Source organism: Saccopteryx bilineata, chromosome 1, assembly GCF_036850765.1.
Source record: "Saccopteryx bilineata isolate mSacBil1 chromosome 1, mSacBil1_pri_phased_curated, whole genome shotgun sequence".
NCBI lineage: Eukaryota > Metazoa > Chordata > Mammalia > Chiroptera > Emballonuridae > Saccopteryx > Saccopteryx bilineata.
The window spans coordinates 221,588,156-221,611,414 of record NC_089490.1 but is presented as its reverse complement, the minus strand read 5'-3'; the positions used below and the strand labels follow the sequence as shown (position 1 = coordinate 221,611,414).

The window sequence follows — 23,259 nt, the reverse complement described above, 5'->3', positions numbered from 1 at the left end:
TGGCCATCCTGTCTCTCTGTCTGAGCCTGGCTCATTGTTTCCTTTCTGTGAGTGAGGGCTTTTCCCCCCTACATTTTTTAGCTTGATGCAGTTTAGATTTCATTTTCTCTTTTTGTTAATTCAGCGAGAGGAGGGGAGGCAGATAGGTGCTGGCGAGGATGTGGAGAAAGGGGAACCCTCCTGCACTGCTGATGGGAATGCAGACTGGTACAGCCACTGTAGAAAACAGTATAGAGATTCCTCAAAACACTAGAAATGGAACTTCCCATTGACCCAGCAATCCCACTTATAGAAATATATCCCAAGGACACCATATCACCGACTGAAAAGAAGAAATGCACCCCCATGTTTATGGCAGTATTGTTCACAATAGCGAAGATCTGGAAACAGCCCAAGTGTCCATCAGTGGACGAGTGGATTAAAAAGCTGTGGTACATATATACAATGGAATACTATGGGGCTATGAAGAAGAAGAAAATCTTACCTTTTGCAACAATATGGAGGGGCCTGGAAACTATTATGTTGAGTGAAATAAGCCAGGCAGAGAAAGAAAAATATCATATGACCTTACTCATTTGAGGAATCCAAGGAATAATGAGAGCTGAGGAAGAGAATTGAGACAGAGGAGGGATCAAAGGGACCAGAGGAAAAGAGGACAGAGGGAAAGGGAATGATAGGATGGGATAAACCTGAAGGGAAGGGGGGAGGGTGCTGTAGGGTGGGGGACAAAAGAGATGTTGAGGGGAATAGGGGAGAGGGGGGATGCATTCAGGGTGACCCTAGAATCTATGTAAACACAATTAATTAAATTTAAAAAAGTTATAAGAAAAAAAAGAAGAAAGACTCTTGCATACACCCTGACCGGGATCCAACCAGCAAGCCCACTAGGGGGCGATGTTTTGCCCATCAGGGGTGTTGTTCTGCCCATCAAGGGTATTGTTCCATTGCTCAGCAACCGAGCTCTTTTTAGCTCTTGAGGCAGAGGCCATGGAGCCATCTTCAGCACCTAGGACCAAGTCACTCCAGTTGAGCCATGACTGACTGCAGGAGGCAGGGGAAAGAGAAGGGAGAGGGGAAGGGGTGAAGAAGCAGATGGGTGCTTCTCCTATGTGCCCTGACTGAGAATTGAACCCAGAACAACCACACGCCGGGCCTCCACTCTACCACTGAGCCAACTGGCCTGGGCCTATTTTCTTTTTGTAAAGCACATGCCGTGTGCTCCTTCTGCTCTGAATAAACAGGGGAAGAATATTGAAAACACTCGCAGGGATGGGAAAGAAGGGCTTTCAAATGACCTTAATATTTCAGTTTAATAACGTCACGTCAGATCTTTTTAGCCGTCTTATATTTGAATTAATTTCAAAATTCAGCTTAAGGCTTCATCAATTAAAAATATGTCTGATATTGTAGAAATCTTTTACATGTTAAGCAGGCTGAGTCTTCAGGTGGAGACCTCCTAAGTAAAGAGAGCCTATACAACTATTTCTCATTTTATTTGTAAGGAAGCCAGAATTGTCCTTCAAAAAGCTGTACAGATTTTCAGCTTTTCCCTTAATTGTTGAGTACAAGAAAACACAACAATTTAACTTATAGCTTTATCAGGGGAAAACAGCTTAATGGAAAAACATGTATTTCTGAAGCAATATCTACATTAAGAAGAGTTACTGAAAACATATTTGTGATTTTTTTAAAGTCATATCTAAAAACCCAAATGCAGTTTACACACTGGACTAAATTGCATTACTCACTTAGCAGACTAAAACTCCTTCAAAATATGAATTATTGTTGAAAACATTCTGTCTGGAAAGATGGGTCATGTTTAGGTGTTTGTTCACAGTTGTCAGCCTTTGTCGGTGGTCCTGCCCATGTCCTTGGGCAGCCATAGGAGCAGGGACACCTGGAGCTCTCAGCGAGGACTCTTAGCCTCGTGGAAGAAACAGAGGCCAGATGTCTCTAACCCAAAAAATGTTCTGCCATGATCTGTCTAATTTATGAGCTCACATAGTAAAATATCAAATTGCTGGAGGGATAAATATACATTAATCTTATCAATCTTATGGTTGTAATGTTCACAGTCATCAGAGACAGGAGGTCATTTTTAAAGCTAAGTTTTCTGCTTCTTCTCTCCAGTTGTTACTTATATCTAGGGAGGATGTTGCCATATTGCATGTTCAGGAAAATCATTGGGAATTGTATTTATTTCACAGATATTTTGTTCACTTCCCAATCTGTTATGTAAAATGTCTCTATTCATAATTTTTATTATGGAGTCCAAAACTGGACAGGTCAGCGACATCTTCAGAATGTGCCTTATCCTTATGGCCTCTCTTTTCCAGGAATTGATCAGTGACTTCTATTGGTATTACTCCGGGAAAGACATTATTGACGAACAAGGTCAGCGGAACTTCTCCAAAGCAATACAAGTAGCAAAGCAAGTCTTTTAACACTCTCACGGAGTATATTCAGGTAAACCTTCACACTTTTCTGCTATTTGAAGAAAGTGAGTAAGAGGAATCAGCTAAGATAGCCTGGAATTCCATGGGAAAGTGCAATATGCCAAAAGTATTTTTCTGCCATTGTCCTATTTCTGATTGATCTCGTCCATAGAACCTTAGTAGTGACGACAATTTAAAGATTGGGTTGAGATGTGAATTCATAGGGGATGAACTTGCTTCAGTCTGGCAGACTGAGGTGTCATGGACTTCTTGGTGGTGTGGACCATGTTGTTGACTTTCTGTTTGCTTCAGGGCATGGGGTCTAGATTAAGCTCTCGGTGAATTTAAGGGAAAGAAGGCATGAAACCATCCTTCACAGTATTCCAGTGAAACTGAGGGAGAAGTTTCATGGAAACTTTATATAAAAAAAGAAACTAGTGTTTAACAACCTCGTTTTAGTGTGTGTGTGTGTGTGTGTGTGTGTGTGTGTGTATAATTATATAATCGCATATGTTATATTATAGGTAAAATTCCAAATACTTTGAGGACTATACCTGTTTTTTTAACATTGGTTTGTTTTAGATTCTCTTTAGGCTAAACTTGTCTTAAGATTTTGAAAAGATTTTATAAAATTCTGGTGTTTTCAACCGGTAAAACTTAGCTGTTGCCCAGAAGGCTGGCCTATCCTCCTTCCTTGCTGTCTTCTGTCCTGCGGACAGTGTTGCTCTGACTCGGCATGCTGCTGGCTTGGCAGTGCCACTCTCTGCTCGGGGCAGACAGGAGGAACTGTGTAGTTTGCTTCCTCAGACTGAACATAACCTTGTAGGGAAAGTTGTGTAAAAGTAACAGATTGTATCCCCAGAGGTGGTGCAGCACCACCTATGTATAAAATGCCATATAATAATGCCATTTTATACGTTCTGTAGGGTGATTAAATGGAAGAGGGACTCGGTGATGGTGTAGGCTGGGGAAGTAGACCAATTGTCCCCACCTCCTCCAGGCTCGTCCCCTCCTTTGTGTTCCTTTCCTGCCTTGCGGCCATCTCACTTTTCATCTCATTTTACTTAATCTCATTTTATTTTATTATATTTTGTTTATTTTTTTAGGTGAGAGGAGGGGAGATAGTAAGGTAGACTTTCATATGCACCCTGATCAGGATCTACCCAGCAACCCCATCTGGGTTGAGTACCAAGCTGCTTTTAGCACCTGAGGCTGTCATGCTCAGACCAACCCAGCCATCCTCCACACCCAGGGACCATGCTGGAACCAGTTGAGCCACTGGTTGCGGGAGGGGAAGAGGGAGAGAATAAAGAGAGGGAGGCAGAGAGAAAGAAGCAGATGGTCACTTCTCCTGTGTGCCCTGACTGGGAATTGAACCTGGGAAATCCATATGCCACTGGCCAGGGCCCCATCTCACTTTTTCTATTCTCTCTCTGCACAACAAAGAGGATCCTAATTTTATCATGTCTAAATGGAAAAGCCACACATGATAATCCCAATAACTTTTCTTTAAATCAAATCAAAGTGAATTTTAAATCAGTTTCAGTTCACTCTTGTTCCTATTTTCTTATCTCCTCGGGCTCCATTATTGCTTTAATATTCTTATCTGTGTCTAGAAACATATTATTCACATTCAATAGGAGCTGTCCTGATTAAATAAGATTAACTGGTGACATTAGCAAGCCAGTGAATTTTACAGAAACAGGAAAATGGTTTCTACATAATAAATAAAATTTAAATGCCTTTTCAGCTAAGAGTAGGTATTTCTTGGCTCCTAATATAACTCAGATTTCTGAATTTATATAAAATTAGAAGCATCCATGTAAGGCCAGGAGCCGCCATCGTGGCCATTCACATGCAGGTTCCCATTGGATTCGGGCAGACGATAAAGAAATGGCGGAGTCAGAGGATGGGGGGCCATCCTATTTATTGGTGTCTCACCAAGACAGGCAAACCACAAAAGAAGACAAGGGAAAAGCAGAAAACCAGCTTTTCCCATGAAGGGCAAGGGTACAGGGAAGCCCCTGCAATTGTGATAGCAGGAACTGTGTGTCCAAGCTCCTGGTCTGTCCCACTTTATAGTGTAGAAAACCAAAATCCCTTAATCCAATATACAAACAAGGAAGTCTCTGATACAAAGTCACTTATCCAAGGCATAATTGGATTCCTCATGAGAGTGCACCACCCAGATCATACAATCAGTCAAGGGTGTGGGGAAAAGCTTAGTCCCAAAACCAAACCTTAGGCTACAACGACCTGACCTTATAGCCTGTCCCCCACACCCAATATAAGTCACAAGCAAGCAAACATACATATCATATTTACAAACTTATTTGACCAACAATCCATTAATCATTTTCTATGTGCAAAATTATTTTAACTTGTTTATAAGGATTCAAGGAATAATATGTAAAAGAGCATGACTTATTAAGGCTTATTTATTTTGTAAGTTCTTATTCCTCATTTATATGGAATTTTATATAAAGTAATCATTTCTGAAATACATATTTTAACAAAACTTATTTTGGAATAATTTTAGCTGTGCAGAAAAGTTACAAAGGCCAGTAAAAGAGCTTCCATACATGACTCGCCCTGCTTTTTCTAACACTGACATTTATATAACACGGTCAGCATATCGTATTTAGTGAATCAGCAATAAATTAGTACTGGCCTGGACTTGAACAACAGGGAAATCCTGAAGGTCAATTGGTCTGAAACTAGAGTGATTATAACAGCTGGACAGGACTGTGAAGTCACTGTAGTCCATTGGATGGACTGAATTTACTCACCTCTAAGTCAAAGCACCCTGATTTCTTCTCAGCACAGTGTTCAGATGTCCCTGCGAACTGTTTCTTCTGGCCTTCCAATAGATCTTGTGTACTGGCCACCCCCGGATAAATAAAATTCCTTCAGTCCCTTTATCACAAGCAGATTCTCATTTCAGAGAATCACTTTCCTCTTGTCCAGCTTAAAAACCGCCCTTGATAACATTATAAGGAGTGAAATAAGTAAATCAGAAAAAAACAAGAACTACATGATTCCATACATTGGTGGAACATAAAAATGAGACTAAGAGACATGGACAAGAGTGTGGTGGTTACCAGGGGTGGGGGGAGGGAGGACAGGGGGAGAGTTAGGGGGAGGGGGAGGGGCACAGAGAACTAGATAGAGGGTGGCGAAGGACAATCTGACTTTGGGCGAGGGGTATGCAACATAATTTAATGACAAAATAACCTAGACATGTTTTCTTTGAATATATGTACCCTGATTTATTAATGTCATCCCATTACCATTAATAAAAATTTATTTAAAAAAAAAAAAAAAAAAAAAAACGCCCTTGCCCTGAGCCTGACTTAGTGATGGAGAAGCCCCAGGGGGAGGATCAAGGAAGAGGGGAGGGTTGGAGGGCAGAGGTGTGACTGGGTCTTCTCTCCCAGCCCCCACAGGGTCTGCTCTTCCTTCCCTCATCCAGTCAGCCTCAGGCTTCCTCAGGCCACACCTGTGGAAGGGAGGGTGAGTCGGGGAGGAGAGGTCTCCTTCCAGGGCACCTAAAAGTCAGGACCGCCCCCTTAGACCTGCCTTCTCACTGCCTCCGAGGCCTGGAAATGCCCCTTGTTCTGCTCAGCTTCAAATTATTGCACAGACTCTGAATTTGGTGGCCCATCTGCCTTGGACCCACACCAGCTTTTCAAACAGTCCCGTAGGGCACTGTTTGGGCAGGGTAATTCCCCCCTCGGTAGCTGTAAGGCTGGTGGCTGTGGCCATGCAGGTTCACATTGGATTCCGGTAGATGGTAAAGGAACTCTGAAGCCAGAGGATGGTGGGCCATTCTGTTCATCAGAGTCTCGCAATGGCAGACGGGCACACAGGCAGGGCAAACCGTTTCTCTCTCTCTCTCTCTCTCTCTCTCTCTCTCTCTCTCCCAGGGCTCCCAAGCAAAACAGGTTGGGGAAAAGCCCCTTCTCCAGCAAACAATAGCAGAAAATGGCCCCTCCCAATGGTGACAGGCAGTCCACAATCTACAATCTGCTGCTCTGAGGGCAAGCACATGCAGCCTTACATAGACTATACACACGTGGTGCTGCCTTGTGCTCATGTACTAGTCAGGCAAAGTACAAGCGAGCAAGCCTAACACACTTGTCTGCCCAACAGTAGCCCATATAAGAAACAACTTTTTTTGTTACTGTCTTTCACATGTTCTAATACTAGACCTTATGTACCTAACTTGGTGGGTCCCCCAGATGCCTCCACTGCCCATGGTGTCAAGGACTGGAAAAGCAGCCCCCTCTCCCACTGTGGCAGGGGTGGGGGTTGCGGCACGGAGAATTCTCTTCAGCATCTCCCCCTGCAACCTCAGCTCATTTATGTCCTTGGAGGGGAAGATCTGCTCAGACTCCCGTTCACCTTGGCATTACTGTCCTGTGTTCTCAGCTGGAAGGCCTTGGCAGAAGCTGAGAAAGGACAATGCCGTCATCTCCTCCAGTCACCATTTCTAGAGTCATCTCTGAAATGTCTGTGCTCTCTCTACTTGAAACTTATTATGAGTCATGCATCTACTGACTCTAGACTCAGGAATGTATAATTGGCAATTAAGAACTGTGTTGTATATCTGCTTTGTTTGTTTAAATAAAATCCCTGTTGTTTATTTGTCTAGTAGTTGATGTGGATGTGCTTTCAAAATTTAGAAGATACAATTTTTCCTTGGGTAATAAAAGTAGAAATTGTCTCCGTGCAAACCTGCAGGCTGCAGCAGTCTCTACGCTACATACACATCGCTTCTGAAGTGTAGGCTTAGAGAGCAGTTAGGATACGATTGTCTTGGATTCTGGGTTTATAAGGGTGATGACTAATGGTTGACGTAAGAAACGTCCACACTTGTAGTAGAAAAACTTTATAAGAGTTTACTTGAGCCAAGTGGATGACACATGCTGAGAGATCTCAAATGCACTGGAGGATGACCATCTGCAGTTTCTTTGAAGCATTTGGAATTAAGGAGGGAGCGTACGGAAGATGAGCACGTGGAGGCAGGAGAAAGTAAGTCGGGTTGGACTACAGGAGAGTTGACAAGAGTCTGTGCTCTTCTGAGTGGTCTGGAAAAGAGAGTCACTCCTGGCATTGCAAAGGTGTGTTGACCTACATGGAAGAACAATGGACAGGGCTTGCCTAAGGCCAAGATTCACCTGCTACCAAAGAAGCTATACGCTGAGTGTGAGTGCCCCCCAGGACCTGCCCAGTTAGGGATTTATGATCAGATCTCCCTGTGAGGTTACTTTCTGACAACAAACTTTTTAGCTTTGTTAACAGAATTCCCCCTTTCTTTTTCATCCACACTAATTGTTAATGTTTTAAAATGCCAATAGTAAAATAATGTTATTGGGAAAGCATTGAAGAGGATTTTTTTCTCCAGGTTACTATACTGCTCTCAAAAAGTAAGGGATATTTTATAGCTTCATATTCATTTTGAAATATCCCCTACTTTTTGTGAGCAGTTTATTTAGCAATGAGAAGTGTTGCTCTCTCATTTTAAATACACTCTCAGATTCTTTTCATACAAGGTAATAAATGCTGATTGATTCAACTTAACAGCCCTTCCCCTTCTCTAAATAGGAGAAACCAAAGCCAGACAAAAATGAAATAATTCACCATTTTTTGTCTGTTTTATTGTTTATACAGAAACAGAACATGAAAATCCTTGACAAACTTTTGAGATGTATTATATTAAACATTTCAAAGACAAGTTTGCTTATCTCCTAAGGCTACCATTATCTTTCATTTGGGTTCTCTCTTTTCAGATAACATGTCAGTGATATGTTAATTTTGCCTCTGCTGTTGTGGAACTTCTTTTGGCAAGTAAGTTATCAGAAATGATGGTGTCGATCTGTGTCCCCGCAGGGTCCTTGCACTGGGAACCAGCAGAGCTTGGCCCACAGCCGGCTCTGGGACGCAGTGGTGGGTTTCCTCCACGTATTTGCCCACATGCAGATGAAGCTGTCTCAGGTAAAGTAATCACCTTCCCCCATCCTAACAAGGCGGGGGATGGTGATTATTGGCAAATTAAGCATGCTTTCTTTGACTATTATCTTTTTTAGATTGCTTAAATTGATTAATTTATTGATTGATTTTTAGAGAAAAAGGGAGGGGAGGAAGGGAAAGAGAAAGAGAGAGAGAGAGAGAGAGAGAGAGAACAAGATCTGTTTCTGGTTTCTGTGTGTGCCCTGACTGGGGACAAACCAGCAAGCTCTGAGTTAGTTGGGATGACATTTACCTACTGAGCTGTCTGGCCAGGGCTTAGATTGCTTCCTTATATATCTTTTACTCTACATTAAAAAACATTTTGTTAAGTAAAAGAATTTTATGTAAGCTAAAACCAAATGGGAGTTATTGAGAACAGAAGATATTAAAGCATTGACTATATGGAGAAATAAGAGTGTAGTCCACCAACATTGAACATGTTACGATCCCTCGTAGACCCTCCTCTCCATGACTACTCACTGGGAGCTCCCTCCTCCCTGAAGATAAGTGGAAAAGATCTGACATCTGCTCCAAGTCCCTTGTTGAAGGGAGAGGATTTTCTTATGGGATCTAAGCAAACAGTTGTTCTTGATAGATGGAATTCGCACACTAACAGGAAAGTTAACTTGCTACAAGTCAAAGAAAGAAAAGAAGCTCTGGCCAACTTGTTGGTTCAGCAGTAGAGCCTGGCGTGTGGAAGTCCTGTGTTCAATATCCGGTCAGGACACACAGGAGAAGTGATCTTCTGCTTCTCTTCCACTCCTTCTCCCCTCACCTTTATCTCTTTCTCTCACTCTTCCCCTCCTACAGCCATGGCTCAGTTGGAGGGAGCTGGCTCCGAGCAGGCGCTGAGGATGGCTCCATGGCCTCTGCCTTGGGCGCTAAAATAGCTCCATTGCCTAGCAGCAGAGCAGTGACCCAGACAGGCAGAACATTGCCCTGTAGTGGGAGCTTGCCAGGTGGATCCTGGTTGGGCACATACTGGTCTGTCTCTGCCTCCCCACCTCTCATTTAATAAAAAAAAAAAAAAAAAAAAAAAAAAAAAAAGGAAAAGAAAATCACAGAAAAGAAAAGTAGCCATAAGGATAAGCCAATAAAGACAGATTGTCTGCCATAATTTAATATTAATACCCCATGAGCCTGGGCCTGCTGCCTCTTCCCTGAGGCTCCTTTCCTCTGCTAATGAGGCCCCTCCCACCTGCACCACCGACAGTAGGAACACATGTCAGAGGTAACCACAGCTGGGCATTGGTTCAAGTGGTCGGTCAGAAAAACTACCTACTGCAGCACCTAAGAGGCCAGTGTGAACTGAACTCCACTCTGATTTGTACAGAGGGGCCTAGGGAGTGAGGGTGTAGGGAGGGAAGTGAACAGGGGCCCAGTGGAGTCATGGGACTGAAAAATTACCAAGGGTTGGTCAGTGCAAATGCCATGAGGCCTCCTGTGTCTGCCATGGCAGTTGTAGAAGTTAGGCTCCTGCCCTCCCGTGGAGACTGAGGGACAGAGGCCATCCCAGGGAGGTGGCCTTGAGCTGTTAGAAACTGGGAGTAGAAGTTTGTTCAGTCTTTATAGATCGCCACAAGCAGAAAGCTGGCTGGACTAGACCAAGGAGAGAACTTTGCCAGTATCTACTCACGTACTCCCAAGACAGCTCTCATTCTGATGTATTTCCACTTTCTTTTAACACCCAGTGCTATGCAGCTCTGCTTATAGTTTCTATGCTCATTCAGGGTCACACAGTTTAGAAAGAGAACATCTCATTCTTCCAGCACTGCAAAAATGTAGCTTCATGTGTGGCAAATCTCAGATGAGGTTGTAAAGTAGATGGACATACATTCGGGACTTCCAGGCACTGAATTTAAACATGGAGATGTTTAGATACAGCATATCTATGTAAAAGAATTTTTTCATGGTGAAAAAATTAAAACAAACAAAATATACCTAGAAAATTCTAACCAAGAAATATCAGAGAGCTTAATAAAATTGACAAGTGAGATACATTGTGCACTGTGAATATTGATTATACTTATGTACGTTTTTGGTTTGATATATGTTAAGATGAGTTTATCTTACCTAACCTGTGATGGCACAATGAATAAGACATTGACCTGGAACACTGAGGTCCCTGGTTCAAAGCCCCAGGCTGGCCAAGCAAGGCACATACTAGAAGCAGCTACGAGTTGATGCTTCCCCTTCCTCCCCCCTGCCTTTCTCTCCCTTCTTCTCTCTCTAAAATAAATAAATAATTTTTTTTTTTAAAAAAAGATTGTCTCATGGACAAGAGTGTGGTGGTTACCAAGGGTGGGGGGGAGGGAGGACATGGGAGGGAGGGAGGGAGAGAGTTAGGGGGAGGGGGAGGGGCACAGAGAACTAGATAGAGGGTGACGGAGGACAATCTGACTTTGGGCGAGGGGTTTGCAACATAATTTAATGACAAAATAACCTAGACATGTTTTCTTTGAATATATGTACCCTGATTTATTAATGTCATCCCATTACCGTTAATAAAAATTTATTAAAAAAAAAAAAGATTGTCTCATCACTTACATGCCTGTTTTTTCCAGGATAAGTTAATTTTTCACAAAGTATATACCATCTTTGTATAATAATTTATACAGAAGAAAAAATAAGTCCTGAAAAGACTTTTCAAGTAGCAGAACATGTTGATTGTGTGTAAACACCGAGTCCCACATGCAGGGAGGCCCAGCGCCACCTGCTCCTCGGTGTTCTCGTTAGACTCGCTGTGTCTCATGGAGACACTTGAATAAACAGGAATGGCAATCAACTGGAATAAGCACATGCTTATATTTGGCTTTTCTTTAGTTCTGTAGCGCTGTGAAGTGGTGACTATAGGCAGAGCATGCCCCTTGTGGGAAGTCTAGTGTTCTTGCTACATGGTTTTCTCGTATTATCTCACACACAATGTGCTCATATTTTCAGGATTCCCGTCAAATTGAGCTACTAAAAGAACTAATGGACCTTCAGAAGGACATGGTGGTCATGTTGCTGTCCATGCTGGAAGGTAGTTTAAACTTTTATTTCTATTTCTATTATTCATACCCAAGTTGCCTTTCTTCTTTTGATCACTATTTGGGCATGCTGCAAAGAATAGAACTTCCACACTGAGATGTGACGGCTGCCTGGATTTATCTGGAGCTTTATTATCTTTTCTCAAGTTTGTTTTTAAAACAGAGAAATCTTGGCCTGACCTGTGCTAGCGCTGTAGATAAAACGTCGACCTGGAAATGCTGAGGTTGCCGGTTCGAAACCCTGGGCTTGCCTGGTCAAGGCACATATGGGAGTTGATGCTTCCTGCTCCTCCCCCCTTCTCTCTCTCTCTCTCCTCTCTTTCTGTCCCTCTCTGTCTCCTTTCTAAAATGAATAAAATAAAATAAAATAAAACAGAGAAATCTTGTCTCTCAGTTTCATTGGTGGAACACCCGTGGTGTTCGATGCTGCTGCTTCCCCTTGCGTGGTGCTAACCTAGAGAGTGCTCCTGGGCAGGTTGCATGTGAAGATGTTTGTTTGTTATCATGGGGATGACTGACCTTTGGTATACTCTAGCTTGTGCCTTGCTGCTGTGAACCGATGGCACTGTGTGTCCTGTGGGTTCTCAGAGTCCTCAGGGTGCTTCCCAGCTGGGGGTTCCTTGGCCTCCCCTACACAGGCCCCTCCGTTGTTGTTTTTTTTCTCTTTCCATTTTCTTTTCTCTGAAATCGTGTTTCTCCTCTGAATCAGGCAGTGAAGGCAGTGATTGCAGGCTTGGTTGTGTAAGGACCAAGAAAAGATCAAAATGTTAGATTCAGGAAAGTGTGCTGGGATTGCCAGAGTGTAGGAGCAGAGACAGGGAGGTAATGATAGGGACCCTATAAGGCTGAGAACAAAGGAAGACAAACGTTTGCATTCCATTGGTCAGGGACCCTTATCAGAGATTTATATTTGAAATTCGCCAATGAGCTAGACCCAGCCCCTGTTGCTATGCTGTGTGCGACCCCCTTAGCGAATAGGTAACTGCCACATCTGCTTCTGTATAATGCTTCCTTACTTAGGATATATAAGGACAAGGACCTAGCTATAAGTGCCAGGCGCGATTCCCGTTTGTAGCTCCTTGTGGGTACAGTGTCTCCGGACACCTGGGAATTTGCCCCTGCACAGGTTAGACTGGTTAATAAAGAAACATCTATACTCCTGAAAGTCTCCAACGTCTGTTCTCATACCCGGTGCATGCTATATCCTGGGGGCTTGTCCGGGTTCTCCCTTGGTGGAGCTTTTGGGTCGGAGACTGAAAGGACAGCTTGAGCTGAGTAAGTATTTACTGAAGATCCTCATTTGGTGTGGTTTTTAGGCTCCAGAGTGTTTAAACCTGAGGTAGTAGGTGGGACGCTGCTGGTAACCTACCCAGGGCTTTCAGAAGTGGGATGCCGCTTTTCTGAAAGGAATTGTTAACTCTAGGAGTTAACTCTAGGAGTGACTTGTCACATTAGGAATTTTTGCACTGCGCTTTGTCTGAGCTCGAATGACCAAGTTGAGTGTGAGACAATCTTTTACTCTTATCATACTGCTTATCGAAGGTAGTGTGTTGTCACTTGTTCTGTTAATTCTTGAATGTTTAGAGGCAGACAGAGCAGGATACAGAAGAATGGGACAACAGGAGTCCATGCCCGGTTCCCCGCTCGAGTGCCTGCTGAACAACTTTTCTGACTTCCAGAAGAGGGCCCAAGGGTATAGAGGGCCACCTCCAGATTGAGAGACCCTCCGGAACTTGAGCCAATTAGAATGGCCCACCTTCAACGTAGGGTGGCCCACTGAGGGCACTTTTGATCTCTCTATTGTGTTTGCTGTTCGGGCCATTATCTACCAGGTGCCCCATCCAGACCAATTTTTGTATATAGATGTGTGGATTGATATAGCCACTGAAAAGCCGGGTTATATCAGAAAGTACATAAAGAATAGCAAGAGAGAGAGAAGGGCAGTGTGCCTTACTGCAGATAATCAGAAAGCAGGGAAAGGCAGCAAGAAGGAAAAGGGAGAAGCTAATCCCTCAGCATGGCCTACCGTGCCGTCATCTAGACTTTACCCTGTTTTGCCCGAGCCGCTGGAGGATCACCTAGACCTGGTGAATTTTCCTCCACCCTATCGGCGGCAGGAGGAACCTGATTCTTCGAGGCAAGATGTGAGTGGGCTTTCAAGTCCGCCTCACACTCAAGGAGGGGCAGTTTACGGGGTGGGAGGTGCCGCCATCTTGCCTCCTTCGGTGGGAGGAGCCCAGGGGAACGCGGCCATTTTGCTGCTCTGGGAGGCGCCACCGACACCGGATGCAGGTCCCCGTGCGCCACCCCGTTTTATCTATGTGCCTTTTTCCTCCAGTGATTTGTATAATTGGAAACATCAAAATCCTCCCTTTTCTGAGAAACCACAGGGATTAATATTCTTGCTTCAGACCGTTTTTATGACCCACCAGCCAACGTGGGATGATTGTCAACAGGTCTTCCAAACTCTTTTTACTACAGAATAAAGGAACAGGATAATGAGAGAAGCAGCAAAGGCTGTTCTAGAGGATGGGGGAGCAGATGTGGAAGTCAAGAATGTCCTTCCTAAACAACCCCCAAATTGGAACCCAAATACTTCTAGAGGAAGGGAGGCACTCTTCCAGTACTGCCGGGCTCTGTTACGGGGCTTAAAGGCAGCAGCCAGGAGACCCACTAACTTTAGTAAGGTAAGTAAGGTTATCCAGGGAAGGGAAGAGTCCCCCGCCGCATTTTTAGAGTGGCTAATGGAGGCCTACCGGGTTTATACCCCCATAGATCCAGAGGCTGAAGAAAATCACAGGTTGGTGAATATAGCCTTTGTAACGCAAGCTGCATCAGACATTAGAAAGAAGCTTCAGAAGTTAGAGGGATTTAAAGGGAAGAATAGAAGTGAGTTGCTAGAAATAGCTCAGAAGGTATTCATAAATAAGGATGACTCAGACTTAGGGAGAGCGGCTGTCAAAATCCTCCTTGCCGCTCATAAGTCAGAAGGAAAAGGGAAAGGTAAGCAGCAACAACAAGGCAAAGAAAGAGATCAATCACAAAAGCGAATAGACAAAGACCAGTGTGCATACTGCAAGGAGAAAGAACACTGGAGGAGAGATTGCCCAAAGTTACAGGCCGACAACCAGAAGCCAAAACAAGCCCCAGAGGTCTTGCTCCAAACCTTAGACTGAAGGGGCCGGGGCTCAATTTCCGTTGGCTCCCAGGAGCCCATGGTCACCTTAACAGTCGAAGGAAAGCCAATAGACTTCCTAGTTGACACGGGAGCCACCTACTCAGTTCTGAAGAAACCACAGGGCCAAATACAGAAAGAAACTACAAAGATAGTAGGGGTAACGGGCACAGCAGAAGCTTACCCACGGGCCACTGCGAGAATTACTAATTTGGGCCGAGGCACTATCACCCACTCATTTCTAATCATTCCAGATTGTCCTTATCCTCTCATGGGCCGAGACCTCTTGCAGAAACTTCAAGCAACAATCACCTTCAAGCAAGGAGATAGAAGCTCCCAGGAAGAAGGTGAAAAAGTCAGCCTAGAGGTAACGGTGCCCCTATCTGAAGAATACTTGGTGGCAGTCCTCCAGGAAGGTAAGGATGAAGCCACCGGGGTCCCAGAGGAGTTGTGGGAAAAGGTGCCCGGGGTGTGGGCAAAAACCAACCCACCAGGCCTAGCCGCTCACCAGCCACCTGTCATAGTGCAGTTGCTGAGCACCGCTAACCCAGTGCGGATAAGGCAATACCCCATCCCTGCACGGGCTAAGCAGGGCATAGCACAGTATTTGAAGCACTTATTAATGGCAGGCATCCTTCGAGAATGCCAATCGACCTGGAACACACCTTTGCCCCCAGTCCAGAAGCCTGGGACCCAGGATTATTGCCCGGTACAGGATCTGAGAGAAGTAAATGCCTGAGTAGAGACTATTCACCCCATAGTGCCAAATCCCTACACTTTGCTAAGCTTGTTGCCCCCTACTCATATCTATTACTCAGTGTTAGACTCGAAGGATGCTTTCTTCTGTATTCCACTTGCCCCCAAGAGCCAAGAGATATTTGCTTTTAAATGGAATGATGCAGAGAATGGATTAGTGGGGCAATATACATGAACCAGGCTTCCCCAAGGGTTTAAGAACTCCCCCACTATCTTTAATGAGGCTTTGAGCAAGGACTTGAAGGGGTTTCGCACTGCCCACCCATCGATTGTGCTGCTCCAATATGTGGATGACCTCCTCATCGCTGCAGCAGAAGAAGAACAATGTAAGGAGACCACCCTAGACCTACTCCAGGACCTCCAGCAGATGGGGTATCGAGTCTCTGACAAGAAGGCCCAGATTGTCACCCAAACTGTAAGTTATCTGGGATATAACTTGCAAGGGGGACAAAGGACATTATCCGGTCAAAGGATTCAGACTGTGTTACAGATCCCAGAACCCACTAATAAGAGGCAAGTACGAGAATTTCTGGGAGCAGTGGGCTATTGCAGACTTTGGATACTAGGGTTTGCTGAGCTGGCCAGGCCCCTACACGAGTTGACTCGGGGTAAGGAACAGTTCAATTGGACAGATAAGGAAAGGAAAGCTTTCCAAGCACTAAAGGAAGCCTTAGTAGCCGCCCCTGCATTGGCCCTACCAGATGTGACCAAACCCTTCCAGCTGTATATTGCTGAAAAGGGAGGGGTAGCCTTGGGAATCCTCAGCCAAGAGCTTGGGCCATGGAAAAGGCCCGTAGCATATCTGTCCAAGAAGCTAGACCTTGTAGTGGCTAGCTGGTCAACCTGCTTAAGGGCACTTGCTGCTACCTCCACCCTAGTTAAGGAAGCTAATAAACTGACATTGGGCCAGGACATTCAAGTTATTGGGGAACACTATCTAGAGCAAGTGCTGCATGCACCACCAGATAGATGGCTCTCCAATGCATGATTGACACAGTACCAGGCACAGCTATTGAATCCCCTGGCAGTACAGTTTTTGAAGATGGCAGCCCTAAACCCTGCTACTTTGCTACCCTTACCGGACCCAACAGTGGTCCATGATTGCAGACAGATACTGGACACTGTAACAGGGGCCAGATCGGACCTTCGGGACCAGGCCTATGAGAAGGCAGACCTCACGCTGTTCACTGATGGAAGCAGCTATGTCCGAGATGGACAAAGATATGCAGGAGCAGCGGTAACTACCCAGGACAGAATCTTGTGGCAAAGGGCGTTGCCATTAGGTACATCTGCGCAGTGAGCGGAGCTGATCGGACTGACGCAGGCCCTTCAGATAGCTGAGGAAAGGTGGCCAACATCTACACGGACAGCAGGTATGCCTTTGCCACTGTCCACATTCATGGTGCCATTTACAAAGAAAGAGGCCTGCTAACTGCAGGAGGAAAAGAAATTAAAAATAAAACTGAGATCCTGGCCCTGTTTGATGCCATTTGGCTTCCCTCTAAAGTGGCCATAATTCATTGCAAAGGACATCAAAAAGGCGACTCTCCAATTGTTCAAGGAAACCGTTTTGCTGACAGAGAAGCTGCAGAAGAAGGAACTGCAGACATTCTTCTGCTCTTGCCTCAACCTTTGCTGCCCTCAGACCCTAAGTATACTCCTGAAGAAGAGCAAGAAGGGAAGCAACTAGGGGGTAAAAGAAATAAGCAAGGATGGATAGAACTTCCAGATACCAGACTCTACTTACCCCAGGGAATTATAGGAGAAATAGTAAAGGAAATCCATGCAAGTTCCCATCTAGGGCAGAATAAGATAGAACAACTAATCAAGAAATACTATGTGGGACCCCAGATTAGAAATATAGTACAATCTATAGTTTCCAGATGCAAGACTTGTGCTAAAGTCAATGCCATAAACAAGAAGCTTTCCCCCTTAGTTAGAAATAGGGGAAAGTGCCCAGGAGAATTATGGGAAATAGATTTTATAGAAATGACTCCAGGGAAAACAGGATTCAAGTATCTACTTGTACTAATAGATACCTTTACAGGATGGACAGAAGCCTTTCCTACCAAGGGTGAAACCGCTTCCACAGTTTGTAAGATCCTACTAAGAGAGATCATCCCTAGATATGGGATCCCCATAGCAATAGGATCTGATAATGGACCAGCTTTCATCTCTAAGATCTCTCAGGAGTTAGCTAAGAGGTTAGGAATTGATTAGAAATTACATTGTATTTACAGGCCTCAAAGCTCAGGGCAAGTAGAAAGAATGAATAGGACTTTAAAGGAAACTAATTAAGTTGAGGGAGGAGACCGGCGAAAACTGGGTAGAGTTACTCCTTTTTGCCCTATTCTGGGTTAGATGTACACCGTACACTAATAAATGGACCCCCTATGAGATCATGTTTGGACAAGTTCCTCTAGTTCCCCAGCTCACCAGAGAGGAAATAGAGGTATCTAATCATAACTTCCTCAAGCCCCTACAGGCATTGCAGCAAATCCGGAGAGAAGTAAGAGAGCTATGGGAGGAAAGGGCTGAAGCATCAGGAGACAACACCCAGAAGTTTTCACCACCGGACCCTGGACAGTGGGTTTGGATCCTTAACCACCGACGAGGGAACCTAGAGCTGTGGTGGCAAGGACCATTCCAGGTACTGCTCAGCACCCCCTCTGCGGTCAAGGTAGCTGAGAAACCTTACTGGATCCACCTTTCCCACGTGAAACCGGCTCAACCCCCTGAGGAGGAGTCTCGAACATGGCAAGTCAAGCAGACCCCCAGAGAACCTCTAAAACTCACTTTCTCCTCTGTGAACTGCTAATTGTTTATTGTCTTTCTGTAAATGGATTAGAATTAAAGGAATGGATATTAATCAGGACAGCTAATGGAACAATAATAGCACAAAATAATACATGGGGCAACCAAGTAACTAACTCTCAGAGTAGATTTTTCAAAGTTCTTTGATGATGAGTTCTGTGATTCTCCTGCAGCACACAGGTATATAGGATTAGGATCTAGAAAACCTTTGGGTTCACCACAATGGAATAATGAGGTGTGTTGGCCCTCTCGCCATAATAGGGCATTGTGGTATATTCCTCATTATGTGTGTCCTGAGCCTCTTTCAGGATGGCGCCACACTTGTGGATTTACCACTGACTATTATTGTAAGGCATGGGGGTGTGAAACACTTGCTTCTCAATGGAATCCACCAAGACCTGACCCAGACATAGATCTCTTCCGCCTGGGAATTAAGTTTGGAGGAAAAAGGCCTAATGATGAAGGGGATTACCAATGTTCTATAAACAATTGTAACCCTACCATTGTCACCATCAAAAGGCCTCAAGACCCAAGTTGGAGAAAGGGAAAAACATGGGGAATAAGACTCTATACCAAAGGCACGGATCCAGGAACCTTCTTTACTATCAAAAGTTTGTTTTTCTGGGGGATCTCTCACCCTAGCTGAGTTCCATGGAAAAGGGACTTGGTATCCCATAGCTAACTTCACTTTAACTAATTCTAATTACAGTAACTATTGTCTTAATCAAGAAACTCTGTTTAGTGATCCAGAAAAACCTAAGGTGATAAAAGCACCAGAGGGATTATGGTTTGTGTGTACCCAAGGTATATTCAAATGTATTGTTCCTACAAACCCTGAGCTTTGTGTAAGTGCATACATCATCCCTCAAGTGTATCTGTATGAAGGCAACCCTGATTTCCTTCTTATACCACATTTAAGAGAAAAACGAGCTCCTTCACTTCTAATACCTATCATAGCCACTATAGGTATTGTAGGATCAGCAGCAGTAGGAGCTGCCTCTCTAATTCAGGGAGACTTGAATTTAAAGCAGTTGTCCCATACTTTTTCAAAGGACATTGCCATACTCCATAACCAGGTAATTTTCTTAGAGAAGCAAATAGATTCTTTAGCAGAGGTGGCCCTACAGAATAGGAGAGGGCTAAACCTCCTTTTTCTCAAACAAGGAGGGTTATGTGCCGCCTTAGGTGAAGAGTGCTGTTTTTATGCCAATCATTCTGGAATAATTAGGGAGAATATTAAAGTGTTAGCAAACAAGTTAAAGAATAGAAAGTTAGAAGAAGAGGATAACCCAGGCTGGTATGCCTCTATGTTCAGGACCTCTCCGTGGCTAACTGCTCTCATATCCACAATTGCTGGGCCACTACTGATACTTTTGTTAGCCCTCACTATTGGGCCTGTAGTTCTTAATAAACTCCTTGCATTTATAAAAGAGAGAATTGAGACTGTAAAGGTAATGGTCCTATCTCAACCCTATACCATTCTTCCTACTGATGAAGAATCAAGGGTTTGATTTATGCCCCAACAGGAGTAGGGAATGTAAGGACCAAGAAAAGATCAAAACGTTAGATTCAGGAAAGTGTGCTGGGATTGCCAGAGTATAGGAGCAGAGACAGGGAGGTAATGATAGGGACCCTATAAGGCTGAGAACAAAGGAAGACAAACGTTTGCATTCCATTGGTCAGGGACCCTTATCAGAGATTTATATTTGAAATTCGCCAATGAGCTAGACCCAGCCCCTGTTGCTATGCTGTGTGCGACCCCCTTAGCGAATAGGTAACTGCCACATCTGCTTCTGTATAATGCTTCCTTACTTAGGATATATAAGGACCTAGCTATAAGCGCCAGGCGCGATTCCCGTTTGTAGCTCCTTGTGGGTATGGTGTCTCCAGACACCTGGGAATTTGCCCCTGCGCAGGTTAAACTGGCCAATAAAGAAACATCTATACTCCTGAAAGTCTCCGATGTCTGTTCTCATACCCGGTGCAATCACATCCCTGCTTTCTGTCTGCTGCCTGACCTTGGGACATGCCCATGTCCAAGTTCAGTCCCCTTTGTCCAGTGAGATAGCAATAGACTGGTGTGCGAATTTGGTGAAATCTCATGAATACGACCAAAGCAACTGAAAAATGTTTGCTTTTATATGACCTCCTTTTTCCTGTAAATCCTCCCTAACTTTTGCCAGCCCTGCACTGTGCAGCGGCACCTGCCGGAGGCAGCGGTCACGTCTCTGCCTGTTTGGAAGCTGGCCCTGCACTGCGCAGCAGCACCTGCCTGCCGGAGGCGGTGGTCACGTCTGTGCCTGTTTGGTAACCAGCCCTGCACTGTGCAGCGGTACCTGCCGGAGGCGGCGGTCACGTCTCTGCCTGTTTGGTAGCCGGCCCTGCACTGCGCAGCAGCACCTGCCTGCCGGAGGCGGCGGTCACGTCTGTGCCTGTTTGGTAACCAGCCCTGTACTGTGCAACGGCACCTGACGGAGGCAGCAGTCACATTTGTGCTGGATTTCAGAGACGCACCATTTGTTCTGAACCCCTTGTTGGCAGCTGTAACTTTATCCCCCAGCACAGGGTCCTTTCAATCTGACCTCAACTCAGATTTTAGTCCAAATAATAACAATAACCATAATAGCAACAGCAACCAGAGCCACACAACTTAAAATTAACCTCTTACGACATGCCAGCTCCTGGTTTCAGTATTTATTTCATCCTAATACCAGTTTTAAGAGTTTAATAGTATCAACATCACTTTTGCCAAAGAGGAAACTGCAGTGCAGGGATGCTGAGCTCTGCCCGGGCGGCCTGGCAGGGAGTTGCTGGGGCTACCCGCCCACACATGGCTTCTAACCATGGTGGGCACCACCTCCCAGTTGGAGTTAGACCTCACGCTGTGCACCTGCTTCTGTCATCGTATGTTACGGCGCACACTCTGTTCAAGGAGTGAAAACCTGCCATGACTACTTTAGGACAATACCTAACCTCAGGCTTATCTGCCATTTTCTAACTATAAACATTCTGAGCCAGGAAGAAGTGCAGGGACTGCTCTGCATTTCAGAAGGGAAAGGGGTCTGTTTGGGAACACTGATATTTACAAACATCAATGTCCTTAACAGTAGTCAGAAAGAGTAAAAAGTACCTATCTTACAGACACGTGAACCTTAAATCAGGTGTTTTCTATGATGAATGATTTTTTAACTCTAAAGCGCTGTGTAAGTGCTCATTTTTATTATTAATATGAGACTGGATTTCAATTTCTGGCTTTAGGATATCAATATTTGCCCATTTTCTTTATCCTAAAACATGTTGCCTCTTTGACCAGTTTGAGAGGGAAAAAAAGACAGCTTTTGTTCAAATATTCTTTTATGTGTGCTAGTCTAATCACTTAATAAATATTTTGCATATGTTTGTGTAATCACAGTAATTATGTAAATTTTCCTGAAACATTACACATTGGAAGATAAACAAGGTGCCACCCTTGGCTCAGATGTTATATAAGATCTGTATTGTTATTTTCTCTGTAGACATTGGTTTTATTGGGAGTGCTCATTTTGCATGAGTACAATTCTCTGCCACCAGGTAATGTTGTGAATGGAACCATCGGCAAGCAGATGGTCGACATGCTTGTGGAGTCTTCCAACAACATGGAGATGATTCTCAAATTCTTCGACATGTTCTTGAAACTAAAGGATTTGACATCTCCTGATGTGTTTAAGGAATATGACCTGGATGGCAAGGTGGTCATTTCCTAGAGGGACTTTCACAAAGCAATGGAAAGCCATAAGCACTACACACCATCGGAAACTGAGTTCCTTTGTCCTGTGTGAAGACAGATGAAAATAAGGCCCTTGACTATGAGGAATTTGTCAAACGGTTCCACAAACCCGCGAAGTACATCATTTTCAATGCTGCCATGCTTCTGATGAACCTGTCGGAGCACATGCCCAACGACACGCGGCTGCAGACCTTCCTGGAGCTGGCAGAGAGCGTGCTCAACTACTTCCAGCCCTTCCTGGGCCGCATTGAGATCATGGGGAGTGCCAAGCGCATTGAGAGGGTCTACTTCTAGATCAGCGAGTCCAGCCAGACACAGTAGGAGAAGCCCCAGGTCAAGGAGTCCAAAAGGCAGTTCATCTTTGACATGGTCAACGAGGGTGGTGAGAAGGAGAAAATGGAGCTGTTCGTGAACTTCTGCGAGGACACCATCTTTGAGATGCAGCTGGCGGCCCAGATCTCTGAGTCGAACCTGAACGAGAGGTCGGCCAACAAGGAGGACAGTGAGAAGGAGAAGCCGGAGGAGCAGGGCCCGAGGATGGGCTTCTTCTCCTTCCTGACTGTGCAGACAGCGCTGCTGGCCCTCAGGCACAACCTCCTGACCGTGCTGCGGGTGCTCAGCCTGAAGAGCCTGAAGAAGCAGGTGAAGAAAGTGAAGAAGATGACAGTGAAGGACATGATCACGGCCCTCTTCGCCTCCTACTGGGGGGTTGTGACAGGCCTCTTGCACTTCGTGGCCAGTGTGCTCAGGGGCTTCTCTTGCATCGTGTGCAGCCTGCTCCTGGGGGGCAGCCTGGTGGAGGGGGCAAAGAAGATCCGAGTGGCCAAGCTCCTGGCCAACATGCCGGACCCCACTAAAGATGAGGTGCGAGGTGACGGGGAGGAGGGCGAGAGGAAGACCGTGGAGGCTGCCCTGCCCTCAGAGGACCTCAAAGACCTGAAGGAGCTAACAGAGGACAGTGACCTTCTCTCGGACATATTTGGCTTAGATCTGAAGAGAGAAGGTGGGCAATACAAGCTCATTCCTCATAACCCAAATGCTGGCCTCAGCGACCTGATGAGCAACCCAGTCTCCATTCCCGAGGTGCAGGAAAAATTTCAGGTAACCTATCCGTAAAGGGCAGTGGCGTTGGACCCCATGCGGGGTGTCAGCAAGCTGCCAGTCGGCGTCCATGCTAGGGACAGAGTTTGCTCAACACAGGACCTGAATTTCCAAAGGGAATTGGCTTTCTAGTCAGCAAAGCTGGCCTTTGAAGGTTCTTTACAATTGAAT

At 45.0% G+C, this 23,259-nt stretch overlaps 1 protein-coding gene across 1 annotated transcript in view; it reads left to right on the top strand.

Moving 5' to 3' along the window:
• The window catches only part of LOC136319466 (ryanodine receptor 2-like), a 190,264-nt gene that overhangs the window by 91,225 nt on the left and 75,780 nt on the right, over window positions 1-23,259 (top strand). Inside the window, 6 exon segments of the mRNA XM_066252720.1 lie at window positions 2,337-2,438; window positions 2,440-2,466; window positions 8,328-8,432; window positions 11,388-11,469; window positions 21,792-22,022; window positions 22,025-23,088. Coding sequence (XP_066108817.1) covers window positions 2,337-2,438; window positions 2,440-2,466; window positions 8,328-8,432; window positions 11,388-11,469; window positions 21,792-22,022; window positions 22,025-23,088 — 1,611 coding nt within the window.